This window comes from Vigna unguiculata, chromosome 5 (assembly GCF_004118075.2).
Source record: "Vigna unguiculata cultivar IT97K-499-35 chromosome 5, ASM411807v1, whole genome shotgun sequence".
Lineage (NCBI taxonomy): Eukaryota > Viridiplantae > Streptophyta > Magnoliopsida > Fabales > Fabaceae > Vigna > Vigna unguiculata.
The window spans coordinates 6,673,361-6,687,837 of NC_040283.1; the positions used below are offsets into that span (position 1 = coordinate 6,673,361).

The 14,477-nt window shown below is 34.3% G+C and overlaps 1 protein-coding gene across 1 annotated transcript; it reads right to left on the minus strand.

Annotated features, from left to right (window-relative positions):
- Window positions 1–1,672: 1,672 nt before the first annotated feature.
- LOC114183055 lies at window positions 1,673–10,976 on the minus strand. Its single transcript, XM_028069896.1, has 9 exons — window positions 7,986–10,976; window positions 7,638–7,871; window positions 6,807–7,523; window positions 5,874–6,686; window positions 4,925–5,629; window positions 4,018–4,851; window positions 3,089–3,802; window positions 2,123–2,948; window positions 1,673–1,982 (listed from the first exon to the last, which is right to left on the minus strand). The coding sequence occupies exons 1-9, from the start codon at window positions 10,974–10,976 to the stop codon at window positions 1,927–1,929; spliced, it is 7,890 nt and encodes a 2,629-aa protein (XP_027925697.1). The 3' UTR covers window positions 1,673–1,926.
- Between the last annotated feature and the right edge of the window lie 3,501 nt (window positions 10,977–14,477).

Genomic DNA, 14,477 nt, shown 5'->3' on the forward strand with positions numbered 1-14,477 from the left:
ATAAAAAAGTTGTGTTGTTCACACTAAACATATTGCAAATTGTTTCATGTGGATATTTATCAATTTATTTGTTTATTGTTTTAAGTAAAAGTATTTGAACATTATTTTAAAATATAATGTCAAATAAGTTTTTTTTATCTTAGATTATATAATAATTAAAAATTAATTTTATAAGTAAAAGTAAAAGAATATAAATTTATAACATCATTCAATTCTCTATAATTCTGATATTATAATATTTTTTAAACAAATTTATTTTAATCCTTCAATTATAAGAAACGGGTGGTTGATATGTATATTACAAGTAGATAAATTTGTTTTTGTCCGTTATGAAACACAATATTTTATATGTATTTAATAGAAATAATTGCCTTATATATACTATCAATTTAAAATAAAAAATTTAGAGACGTAATAACGATGGAACGTAACTTAACAAAATTTTAATATTTAAATATTTTAAATATAAATTTAACCTGACAAAAAAGTGTTCACATTAATCAAAGAGTAAAATGTCATTTCCTTCATCAATAGTTTAGGTCTACTTTGCTGGTCCATGGTCCATTTATATGGGTCCATCAAAGAAAACCGAAGTCAAGTAGTTACTAATCTATAAATAATACAAATTGAAGAAGGAAGTTTTTTTAAAGTATCTTAATCAGAAAATATTTAAAAAAGAAGAAAACAAAATAAAACTTAGTTAAATGAAGAAACTAATATTTTTTCAAAGACTTCACAGACCTATTATTCAAAAATTCCTCTCACATGCCTATTGTTTAAAAATCTTCATCTGTTTTCACCAAGCTGATATTCAAAGACTTCATATTTTTGGGTCAAATACTTATCTTTTTCTATTTTTACTTTCCTCTATTATAGTTCTCTGTTTCGGTAAAACTTACATGGTAACATTTTTTTCATTTTAAGGAGTCCTCTGCGGTGTGATTTTTTTTCTTCTTAAAGTTTAAAATTGTTTTTAATTTTGTTTTTGTTTTTTAGATGAAAAAATGTTGGAGATGGAGATGCTGTAACAAACGTGCTTCGTGAGTTAGCACATGTGTATCATAATAAGTGGGAAGGTTTGATTTTTTATTATTTTCCTGTATTTTTTTTTATGGTGGGAGTTTCACTTGATTTTTTTGTGAGAATTTAATGGCTGTTGGTTGTGAATCTCCGGTTTGCTTTGATTTTTGTGATACATGCTTTAAATTAAATTAGTGTTGTTTTCATTTTTTTGTGTCATAAAGTATGAGTTTGCTCTTGGTCCTAAAAATTTTATTTCACTTTCCATTGTAGAGAGAAATTTTGGGATGGAAACAAAGAAAGACATGATCAGATTTAGTCTACGTTCTTTTGTTGATTCATGGAAGACTTCATAAATTGAGTTGACCGAGAAAGGTAAATAATGGTTGAGTTATCTAGGTAAGTGCTGGATATGCTTATTTAATCCCAGGTTCCTGTTATTGTGTTTGAGGTCAAGATTATATGTAATAAAGTTAAAAAAAAGGTTTAGTATAATTCAAAATGAATAATTCACTAATCTTTAAATATACTACCATTTGAAGCATGATCAGCACAATCAACATTAATCTTTAACCAGCTAACGTTAGACTTAAATCAACATACTCATTTAACTCTAGTACTTTTAAAATTTTTGTTTTGAACATCGAAAAACTTTAAAATGCAAAAGTCAATATCATTATAAACATTCTTTTATTTTTGTCATATGAATGTTTCATTAAACCAAATGAAACACCAACTGAAAGAGGTTAGAATAAAACTGTATCAGACTATTGAAGGAAGTGTGTCATAATAAAACTGATATTTGTGTTTCCATAAGTTGCCTCAGACAGAACGTAGCATATACGTTCTGTTGAAGTGTGAAGTGTGGAGGAGCAAAGAAGACTCTGATATGCTTTTAGTGTGCTTTCATAACCTATTCCTTTGCTTGTAGAACGAGGCAAGTCTTCCAACTATACTCTTAGCTGATAAACAAAATTAATTTGAGGGTTTAATTGGGATGTTAGAGTTTAATATCAAAAAAAGACTTTTAAAATATTAACCTAAAATTGTGAGAAAAATTAAAAAATATGAAACAGTTGAATGTAGATAATAAATTCTTCACCTGTCTTTGAAGCAACCTTTGGAAGATCATTACTACCGAGGAATGAATCCGAATCCTCGAATTGTGTTTCAATCCGCAAAATTCTTGGGGCATTGAGGACTCCTTCAGCGAAAGTTTTCATGTTGGGGCAATCAATTACATTTGCATATTTTAAACATGAAAATTGCAGAGTGGCATTCCCTGATAAAAAGCTCTGTAGTCGAGGTAAGGAATACAACTTCAATGCTGTGAGTTTTTCAAATATGATCTTATCATCACAACCATCTGCATCTTCAATTTTTGCTATTTCTTTTATTGATTCACACTTTTTTATAATTAGGGTTTGAAGTTGCCCCAAACATTTTGCAGTTGAAAATGTGAATAAATACTCCATTCGATCACAGTCCTTCACATACAACTCTTTCAGATTGATGAAAGACATTGCGCCACACCCTAAATTTTGCAACAGAGGGCAATTGACAACCCTTAATATTTGAAGCTTTTCAGAGTATGGACTTACCCATGGGTGCTCCAACCCTATTGACTCAAGCTCGTTAAGTTCAAACAGGGTTAATCCTTTCAATGACGCAGGAATTCCATCATAAACTTGCAATTTCTGAGAGGGAAATATCTCTTTGACACCAAAACATCTCTGCATTCGAAAATGTTCCAAATTGGGTACCTTGTGCAGGAAATCTAAAGGTAAACTATCTTTCTCATTTTTATCATCCTCAAAGCATAGCCGGAGAAGATTTAATTTGGTGAGGTAGTTTTCTGGCACATGTTCATCGCTCAACAACATCATGTTTTTCTCATTCAGTGTCAACCCCCTAAGTTTGGGAACAACCTAGATTCAATTCAAGCCAAACCAATTCAAAATAAAGTTAGAAGGAAGAAGTTGAAAAATGAACATTGAAAAGAGAAGCAAACACAAACATTGAAAAATATATATACAATGAAATTGAGGAATATACTTAATGTTGTCACCTTTTCAACCATGAATAGAGGTTGTTGTAGGCAGTTTATTGGAGCCTCTGCAGCTGTTTCTTTGTGACTACCATGAATTTTTGATGAGAATAGATTCAACTTGGGACAGTAAGCCACATGTAAAATTTCTAACTGGGGACATTCTAGATGGTGTTTCCCAGAATAAAAGCAACTGAGCTGTGTTAGGTTATAGAGAGTTAATGAAGACAAACATGGGAATTCAAACATTAATATTTCAGTTGTTCCATTTTCAGTTGCCTCTTCATTCCCAACAATTTCTACCAACTTGTCACACTTGTGCATTTCAAGTGTCTCAAGATTTCTCGCAAACAATGTTACCAAACTTCCACAAGCATCAACGAACAGTTCTTGCAAATTGGGAAAGCTGACACTTCCTTCGAGATTTTTGTTCAATATACATTTCAAATTTGACAAGTCTTTTAAAATAAGTTTTTTCAAGTGAAAGACTATATGTTTGCTCTTGGCCCGGCTATCATCCATACCAAATATTACCTGCACCTCATCAGAGCTATGCACCGTCAATTCTTCCAAACTCTTCAGGTGAGGAAGTACATTAGATGGAATAACAGTATCTCCTTTACTTGATCCATCAAATTCTAATTTCTTTAAACTGCCAAAAAATTTTGGTGGAAAAAATCCCCTCGTCTCAAGATAATCTCCTAGAATCATTTGCTTTGAATATTCGAAAAACCCCTTAAAAGTCACCAAAAGTGAATGTCAGAATAATTGACAAGCCTCATATGCATAATTAATTTACATATATACAATAATTTTGCAGTAAAATTCAAATTGATGTTGTTTTTCAAGACTAAAAGTAAAATCTATAGAAAATTTAAGTGAAAAATATATAGTCACCTCTTAGTTCAATATAAATAAACGACACTCAATTTGGATAATAAATTCCTTACCTGCTCGTGGAACAAACTTTCAACAGTCATGTTGAGATCCGAATGGAAGGTTATATCAGAATCCGTTGAAGATTTAATTCCATAAAACATTGGTGCATTTGTGTCTCTTTGTGAGAAACTTTTCATATTGGGACATTTAAATAGTCTCATTATTTGCAGAGATGAGAATTTCAAAGTGCCATTTCCTGAATAAAAGCTTACCAGTCTTGGTAGAGAGTACAACCATAATTTTGTGAGTCGTCCAAATATGATCTCATGACAACCATTTTCATCTTCTTTTTCTATTATCTCTTTCATTAACTCACAATTCTCTATACGTAGAGTCTCAAGCTTTCCCAAACTTTTGGCTGTTGAAAATGTGAATAGATACTTCATTCTTTTACAGTTTTTCACAATCAGCTGCTTCAAATTGATGAAAGATGTAACACAATTCACCAATTTGTCCAAACGAGGACACTTAATAACTGCTAATCCTTGAAGTTTTTCAGTGTATGGCTTTATCCAAGGGTGATCTAACCCTATAGACTCCAACTCAAGAAGTTTATTTAGGCTTAATTTATTCAATCCAGCTAGTAATATTCCATCATGATCATCACCATCTAGTTTTTCTGAGGGAAATATCTCTTTCAGACCAAAGCATTGTCTCACAACAAGATATTCTAAATTGGGTACCTTTTTAAGGAAATCGAAAGGTAAACTATCTTTCTTATTTTCATAATCTTCAGAAGACAAGTCAAGATAATTTACTCTGTGAAGGAGATCTGGTGAATGTCCATCGTTCAACAAGGTCATGTTTTCCTCATTGAGTATCACTTCCTTCAGTTTGGGAACAACCTACCAAGATCAAATGATTTCAATTAGAAAGAGAAAAATTATGAAAACAAATGGAAATGAAAACATTAATCACCTCTTCAATCAAGAACATATGATGTTGTTCACTATGCTGAGTTTGTGATGTGAATAGCTTCAACTTACGACAGTATGCCACATGCAACCTTTCTAATGTAGGGCATTTGAGATTGTGTTGTCTAGGATAAAAGCAAACAAGCATTGGCAAATTCCAAAGAAACAACTTCGACAAACAAGGAAATTCAAACATTTCTGTTATTTCCTCCTCCCTCTCTTCTTTCTTTTCAACAATTTCTACCAACTTGCAACAGTTATGTATTGTGAGTGTCTTAAGCTTACTAAGATTTCTGGCAAGAGTTGATGGGAACAATGTTACCAAGGTCCCACAATTATTTACTAACACTTCTTCCAAATTGGGAAAATTGACTATTCCTTGAGGGTTTTTGTTCCATATCCATTTCATATTTGACAAGTCTTTTAAAGTAAGCTTTTTTAAACGAAAGACTGTTTCCTTGATCTCACAGTCATCTATGTCAAATATTACTCGTGCTGATTTACAGCTTTCTACATTCAGTTCTTCTAAGTTCTTCAAGTAAGGTAGCACATAAGATGGAAGTACAATCTCTCTTTTACTTGTTGCATCAAATTCCAATTTTTTTAAGCTGCCAAAGAAATTATCTTGAAAAACAGGTTTGCCTTGACAAATTTCTTTCATCTCCGGATAATCCTTCAACTTCATATGCTTTGAATACTCAAAAGACACCTTAGACGCCAAAAAAACTCATCATTAGAAGTGAAAATAATGTACAAGAAATATTACTGAAGTTTTCTTGAAAAAAGTAAAATCTGTTTTGGTATTCCACAAAGGCCTTGCTTCAAATTATATTACACAAACGCAACAACATGCAATTTATATATGTTTTTCAACTATGACAGTTACCCCTGTTTTAAATGAAATGAAAAGTATTGATGGTTTACCGATCATAAATAAATATTATGATTCGTACCTGATGTGTGAAATGTTTCTTCAGAGTTGCATTTAAATCACCTTCCCAGTACCATTTGTCTTTTTCTGTGGCTACAACTTGTATTTTTTGTAGATTTGGAGCACTTTGAACTTTGGAGAATTTCGTCATTTTAGGACATTCACTCACTACTAAATTTTCCAGCACAGGAAACTTTAAGTCACACTTATCAACACTCATGAAACTTGTGAGATTTTGTAGAGAAATCAGTTCTAAGGATCTCAATAGTTTAAACTCAATTTCTTGTACTTTTTCCCCTTCATTCTCTGAAATGATTTCCGCAATCATTGGACAGGAACTTACCTTCATCGTTTTGAGTTGAATCAAGGTTTTAGCGGTTGAGCATGTCATCAAATTCTTCAACATACAATTTGTCACTTCTAAATATGTTAAGAAACTAAAAGATACCGAGGATGACGCCAAAAATTTCAATTTGGTACACCTTTGAATGATTAAACGTTCTACCCTTTGCAGAAGCACCTCATGCTCAAAACCAATCTCCTCCAGAGGCCAAATGTTTTTTAGTTCCAACGCTTGAAGTTGCATAACAACTCCAATTTTTTCACGTGAAATAAGACTTGCAGGGGCCCAAATCCTTTTCAAATGACAGAACCCCAATGTTAACCTTTTCAAATTGGGAAGTCTATGCAAAATCCAGAAGAGAACTTCAACATTCTTCAACCCGTGCAACACAACTGTTTGTAGATTTTGCATTCTGTGAACATTGTAAATGTAATTCTGCAACCACTCTACTTCCCTGAAGCTCATTGCCATATATTCCAAGTTGTATATCACCTAACAAACATATAAATACAAATATTATCATCACCAAAGCATATTTGGAACCAATTTTTCATCAAGATATTTTCACATCCTATAATGAGAGGTTTTTAATTCATGTTTTCTATTATTTACCTTTTCTGTAGCCAAAACAATTGGTTTCACTTGTGAGTTTGAGATATCTGTATTGATCCCTTCAAGCTTACCACATCTTAATATCAACAATCTCTTCAATGATGGCCACTCCAAAGTATGAGCTCTCCCGTAAAAACTCATAAGTTCAAATAATGATTGTAATGATAGATAGTTTAGACGAGGAAACTTAAAGGTGATAACATTTTCATTTGTACCTTTGTCCACAGCAACAATCTCTTTCATTGCCCTACAGCTCCTTACATCAAGAACTTCCAAATTTTCTAGGTCATTGGTAATAGAAAGTGGAAAGAGATAACTTAAATTTGGACTCCCAGAAACTGTTATGTTTTGCAGATTATTATATTTAAGTATTTCACAAGTGTCATCCTTCCATATGCTCACTAAATTTGACAGATTTTGTAGAACTATTTTATGCAACTGTGTTTCATTTATATCAGAAGTTTGTGGAATCATCTCAAAATCAAATATGTTTTCCACTAACTTGCAATTAGTAATGGTCAAGCTTTGAAGACTCTGAAATTTTTGCCCCATAAAACTAGGAAAAATCGTTACAAGTTTGTGACACTCCTTTATTACCAAAGAGTCTAAACTGTGAAAGGAATGAAGACCGATATGGGGTTGCCAAATGCTATTGAGTTTCTCCATGCAGGTGATCTCCATTTTCTTTAACTTAGGAAAAACATTATCAATATTCCCCTACAGGAAAAATTCGTAGTTAGATAAGCAACTAAAAGACCTCAACAGTTAATGCAATTAATTCTACAACAAATGATAATAAGAATCAAACTAGATACTAAAAAATCCACACACCTCATCATCTTCTGGACGAAATATATCCTCCATCATTTCACAATCACTTACAGAAAGACTTTGGAGATTCACCAAACTTACAGCCATGGAGAATGACAATAAATATTTCAAATTACCACAATCTGTCACATTTAACGTAAGCAAATTTTGAAAACAATGCTGACATTGGTCACTCCATATCTTTTGGATGTTGATCGAGGATAACTCCAATGATTCTAGTTTTGGAATCGAAATCTGTAAGATTAATAAATTTCTAAACAATAAGATTTTGAAGAATAACAATCAAATTTAATTAAAGATTGTAAAGGATTTTAGAGGATACATATTTTTGATAATGTTTTACATTACCTTTTCATTGAATAGTGAAAGGCAGGAATTTGTGCCATCTTTCTCAACTTCAATAATAATATCTCTGTTCATGCTTCTCCCTTTTTCTTCCAGTAATTGTGCACTACAAGGCATCTTATAATTGTAATACAAACAAGTAAATGCTGGTAAGGACTTTAATGTCAAAAGTCGTAACTGAGGAAACTCGATATTGTCATCACTGTCATTATGTGGTTGTCTTTCAATAGCAACTATGTCTTTCAAAGAATCACAATCACACACTTCAATATTTTCAAGCACGGTAAGGAGTCTAACCATGAACAATGGGAAAAGGTTTTCCAATTTGTCACATGATTTAATCTTGATAGTTTTTAATCTGCAGAAAGAGGCCTCTAGAAGTTGATTGTTACATAGTTTCTCCAAACTATACAATTTGTAAAGATACAACGACTCCAATTTGGGAAAAGCTAATAAAGGGTGGAATCGATCCACTGAGTTAATAATATATTGAAGGCCAATGTTGTTTACAATAGATAAATGTTTCAAATTTTGAAATCCTTCAACATTTAACTCATAGAAAACATCATGGACATCAATGAGTTCTCCCAACAGTAAATACTCAACATTTTTGAACAACATTTTAACCCATGTTTCAGAATGAATGTCAATACCTTCTTTTAGGTTCAATACCAAAAGTTTCACCACTTCATACTTGTCAGGGATTTTGAATTCTCCCTCTATGAGCATGTTGAATTCACCAATGATAATCTTGTAGCTATCCAACTTATCAAAAAACAAGTTTTGTGGAACGTGAGCAACATTCTGAATGTGTAAGTCCAGGTTTCGCAACTGATTCAAGTGTCTCAACTCAGAAAGACTAGCATTTTTATTTTGGATCATCTCCTTGGCCTCCCATAGAATCAAGGTGTCTCTCATATAGAATTCTTCCAAAATGTTCATCCTTGAAATGACGTTGGAAGGTATGACACTTAATTTTGAGCAATTACTTAAGTCAAGAAGTTGAAGTTTATCTAGTTGCCCAAACTCAAAGGGCAAACTTTCAATGTTAGACCCTGACAGAGTAAGAATTCGTAGTTTTTTTAACTCTCCAATGATTGATAAGTTCTGTCCTAGAGTGCACTTTTCCAAACAAAGCATTCTTAGTTTTGATAAGCATATAATTGAAGAAGGTAAACATGGCAGATTAAAACCAGTCAATATCAAGACTCTGAGTTCAATCATGTCTTTGAAAAAGTCATCTGGTATTTTCAAAAACTGATCTTTATTGTCAATATGTAAGACTTCAAGTCTAGGACAATATATACTCCCAGGAAGATCATCATTGATATAACAATAGTGTAAAAAAATAGCAGTGTACCTCTCAAGTTGATATTTGTGAGGCCACTCATCGAGTATGCCATTTTTCATAAAGAACATTTGCTTTTCTTTGGAAGATATTGAAAGAGCAACATCACGTACAATGTCATGCATGTTGAAGCGGTCACCAGAGTAACTTGCCCCTACCAAACTTGATTCTTTTAACTCTTCTATCAACATATTTACTTTGTTTCTCGCTTCTCTAATTGTGTGGACTCCTTGTATTAAACCCAAACCAATACAAAATTTGACCAAGTCCATAACCAAAGCATCATTTCCCATTCTTGCACAATGTAAAAAAATACACTTGAGCTGCTCATTTTTTAGATGATCATAACTTAGCTTTATAGAGAACTCAATAGGCTCTTGCCCTTCCATAAAACTTTTCTTTTTCATTTGTTGATAGATATCCTCCCATACGAAGGAACTTTTATTCTTTAGTGCCCTTCCTATGGAAACCAATGCAATAGGCAACCCATCACACATTCTTGCAATTTCAACGGCTTTCTCATCATACACTAAATTTTGGCTGTGTATTCCAGCGAGTTTCTTAAGTAAAGTCTTTCCCTCAGTTTCATTAAGGACTCCAACAGAGAAAGTTGATCTTTCCTTCACATCCATTTGATTACACAATACTTGTTTTCTTCTAGATGTTAGAAGAATTTTGCATCTTTTGGGATCTTCAGATATATTCTCTTCTGTCATGTTATTAAAATCGGAAGATAACTCTTCTTTTTCCATCTTATCGAAACTTGAATCAGATATATCATTGACATCTTGTTGGCTTCCATTATTTTCATCACTAATTGGAATCCCCAATCTATTCAAGTCCAACCCATCCCATAGATCATCTAGGATTATGAGGGTGTTCTCCTTTTCGTTCTTTAATCTCTTTCGAATGCGATCTGCTCTTACGATCTCGCTTTCCTCTTCCAATCTCATTCCTAACATCTCAGCAATTTGTCCTTGAATTTTTAAGATGTTAGGATTTCTTGTTATATTTGCAATAACCACCACATTGAACAACTTCTTTTCTTGAGCTTTCTTAGCAACTTCTTTGACCAAAGTGGTCTTACCCACACCACCAACACCATAAAGGCCAATCATATTAATTGTAGAGTCTTCTAGTGCTTGCATACACACATTGATAGTTTTTTCTCTTGATGCAAAGCTTTCATAGCTAGTGTTTGTCAAAGCAGCATTAATGGACGGGAGTACTCGATAGGAAACTTCATCAAACTTCTTATTCCAAAGTTCATCTGCTTTCATTTCCTCTACCATTTTTGTAGCATTTCTGCCCAATCGATACCTCAGCGACAAGTTATTTGGAAAGAAACCAATTGAGCATCTTGTCTTTGAATGATATTCATCATTAATAAAAAGTTCATACTTTTCTATCTTCTCATCTAACTGCTTTAAGCAATGTTGAACATCATCTTCAATTTCTTCTGCATTCATTTCTGCATTATTAACTTGATGTTGTATCCTCTTCCTAGTATTATCCAACATCTCAATGTAACATTTAACCTCTTCGAATTTGTCATTGTAATTAAAAAAGTAGCTAAACTGTCGTTTCACTACACGTGTTGCAATTTGCAGTGCATTCTCGGTTGCCGTAGAAACAACTACTTCCATGCTCCCTTTACAATTGAGACCTTTGCTTTATTGGTTTCTACCAGGGCTACTTTTTTTTTTTTTCTGATACAAATGCACAATTTAAAGTTTATGACTTAGGAAATCAATACATAAAAATTAAGTAAATAGAATTGATAATAAAAAATTGATGCAAACATCTAGAAACGTTCATGTATGAAAATCTTAGAATCTGAAAAGTTGTAAATGCTTTAAAAGAAATGTATACCTGACATTTGACATTTGTTGTAACTGGAGTGATGTTTCACATGAAATTGTAACACTATATTTTTACCATTGATATTAATTACACGACTACTCACAGTCTTTGATTATAAGAAATCTCCTATTGAGTCTTTCTTAATGTATACAAAAAAGATTTAGTGAATAAACACAACTATTCAAGGCATTATTGATTCTACAATAACTTCTTTAGAATAATGGTAATAACAAGTGCCAAAAAGAAGTACGAAGAACATTATATGAAGTGTTTCATAGAAGTGTTTGGGTGCATATTAGTATGAGTTTTGCAAAACATGAAGTATTAAAGCTCGTTGGAGTTATTCATAAAAAATTCAATCTTCTTGATCCAAACTACTTTTACTCTAATGCAATCTATTTAAGATTCATTTTATTAAAAATTCAATCCATTTAAAATCTATTTTATTGGATATCAATTTCAATTTAATTTATATTTTATATATTTTATGGATTGGATATCCATTCTCTAAATCTAGATTTTCAAATATAGATAATTCAAAAAATCGAATCTAAATTATGAATCTAAATTTTTATTTGAGTTAGGCTGAAGGTCGAGATTTTGGTCGTATTTAGCCAAGTCAGTAAGGTTGAAATTCGGTCGAATTCAGTCGAGTTGGGCCCATCTAAAATTTGGCCGAGTAGGCCCTAACCCAAACTTTGTCATATTCAGCCAAATCAGTCTCAGACGAAATTTGGTCGTATTCAATTGAATCGATCGTGACCAAAATTTAGTCATATTCAGCCGATCGATGAATTTAGTCGAGCCAACCTCGACCAAAATTTGGCTGAGTAGGCCCTGACCCAAATTTGGCCATATTCAACTGAATCAGTCCAGAACGAAATTTGCCCTTATTAGGCCAAGTTGACCGTGACAAAAATTTGGCCATATTCACCCTAGTTGGCTCCAATCGAAATTCGATAGTTGACCACGACGAAAATTCAGTTGAGTCGGCTCTAGCAAAAATTTGGCCATATTAGGCTAAGTTAGCTCTGGCCGAAATTAGGCCGAATTTAATCAAGTCAATCCTGACTAAAATTTTGCCGAGTTGGTTGTGTCTCAAATTTGGTCATAGTCAACCACGTCATCCCCTATTGAAATTCGGTCGTAATCGAAATTTGGACATATTTGGCTAACTCGGCCTCGATAGAAATTCGTTTGAATTTGGCCAAGTCGACTCCAACCAAAATTCGACCAAATTTGACCAAGTCTTTCCCAACCAAAATTCGGCTGGCCTCAACCAAAATTCGGCTGAGTCGCCTACGATTGAAAGTCAATCGAGTCGATCCCATGCTGAAATTTGACCGAGTTGGTCCTGACAAAAATTCTGTCAAATTCGATCGTGTCGATCCTAAGGACACAACTTTTAGAAAATTCAATTCAGATTTCTTTTATAAGAAATGGATTCTGAATTTTGAACTTAATCCAAATATTTAAATCTGGATTTAAATCGTGATCCAAATATTTGGATCTGGATTTTAAAGAAAAATCCAAATTAGTTATGCTGAAAAAATAGATTTGGATTAAAAATCTGATCTAATTATTTGAATCTAAAATTTTGATATGATTTGCATCATTAAAATTATAATCCATGATCACTTCTAAGTCATATATAGACACTACATATATGTAAGACCCCCTTTTTATTTCTGTCCTAAAGTTAGTGGGCTGCCCTTGTAAGTGGGCCTAAGGGCTGGCCCAACATATAAGACCCTACTATGTTGCCCTAATCCCCCACCCACTTTCACTCTTTCAGAATCGTAGTCGTCACCTTCCTTAGTGCGCCAAAAGTACGTTCTGCTAGGGTTAGGCACTTGCCGCTGTCGAGCTAGTTCGAAGTTGTCTCCTACTCCATGTAAGTACTATGCTAGCCATTCTCGTCTCCATTGTTCCTTTTCGTTTCTTTCCGTTAGGGCTTCCAAGTAACCCATATCGTGCTTCTGTTTCACTATCCTTTCAGTTCTTCCATTCGCTCCTTGAGCTGTTGTGCTCGTGCGTTCGGTGTCGAGGGAGTGTTGGGTCGTTTGCTAGCTTATTCCAGGTACGGAGAGCTAGAATCCTCTGTTAGTTTAGTGCGAGTATGCTGTTTTGTGTGCTTGGTGATTCTCTTTTGTGTTTACCTATTGATTTGGATGTATGATACAGTGGGATTGTTGCTTGCGGTATGTCTTTGCGTCTGTTGCAGGTGAAAACAGTGGCGGGCACTGATAAACTCGCCCAAGCGAGCTAGTCTCGCCTAGGCGAGATTAACAGAGGCTCGCCTAAGCCTTTTTCTCCATGAATGGTCGCCCAGGCGACCCGCTGTGACTTTTGATCGAGCAGGCAACTCGCTCAGGCGAGAGGGACCTCGCTTAAGCGAGATCCCGCGTTGCTCTTGTTCTTGCGCCTCGCCTAGGCGGAGGGGGTGGCTCGCTTGAGCGAGACCCCTCAGCCTGAGCGAGGTGCTGGGCGAGACAGTGCTGCGATTGGATGTCTATTTGTTCCTGAATGATCTGTTTTGGTTAAGTATGATTGTATGATGAGTGATATGTATATAATGGAATATGAGGTATGTTTGGTATGATTCATGAATTGCGTAGGACGGGTTGGGTATGATATTGGCATGTGAAATGAATGAGTGGTTTGGAATTAAAGGGGCACGTGTTTAATATGAGATGAGGCCCTAGATTCATGGGGTGGTGATGATCATAGGTATGGATTCCAAATATGATGCGTATGAGGAATTAATCTCAAGGGTTGGTATGGAAATGTAAATACGATTGTATGTTCGTTTATTGCTGAGCTATGAATGTTGGTCCGTGTCAGCGTATAAATTCCTTGGGGTCTCTATGTGAGACCTCTGGGGTTGCGCTTCAGTGGTCGGGACGTAATTCCATGGCCCCTGTTAGTGGGTGTCCATGGTGGTGCCCCATCTGTATAACTAGGTAAGGATTCAAGGTAAGGACTGCATCCTGACACTCTAAGGGGCCAGTTAGTCTCACTTAGAGCGGACTGACCCCTGTGGTGAGAGTAGCAGGAGGCCTGAAATTCATCAAGGGCTAACCTTGTGGTGAGGGAGATTTGATTCATCGTAACACTTGTAACACATAGCTCGGGGGTGAGCAGCTCAGGGTCGAGTAGAGGTATCCACCACAAGTGCAAGCATCCGCTGAATCCGACCAAGTTATACGTATCCGGATGAGTCGAGTCGTAGTGTATTGATTGAAAGTCATAACATGTTTGGTTGATTATTTGGATGTGAGATG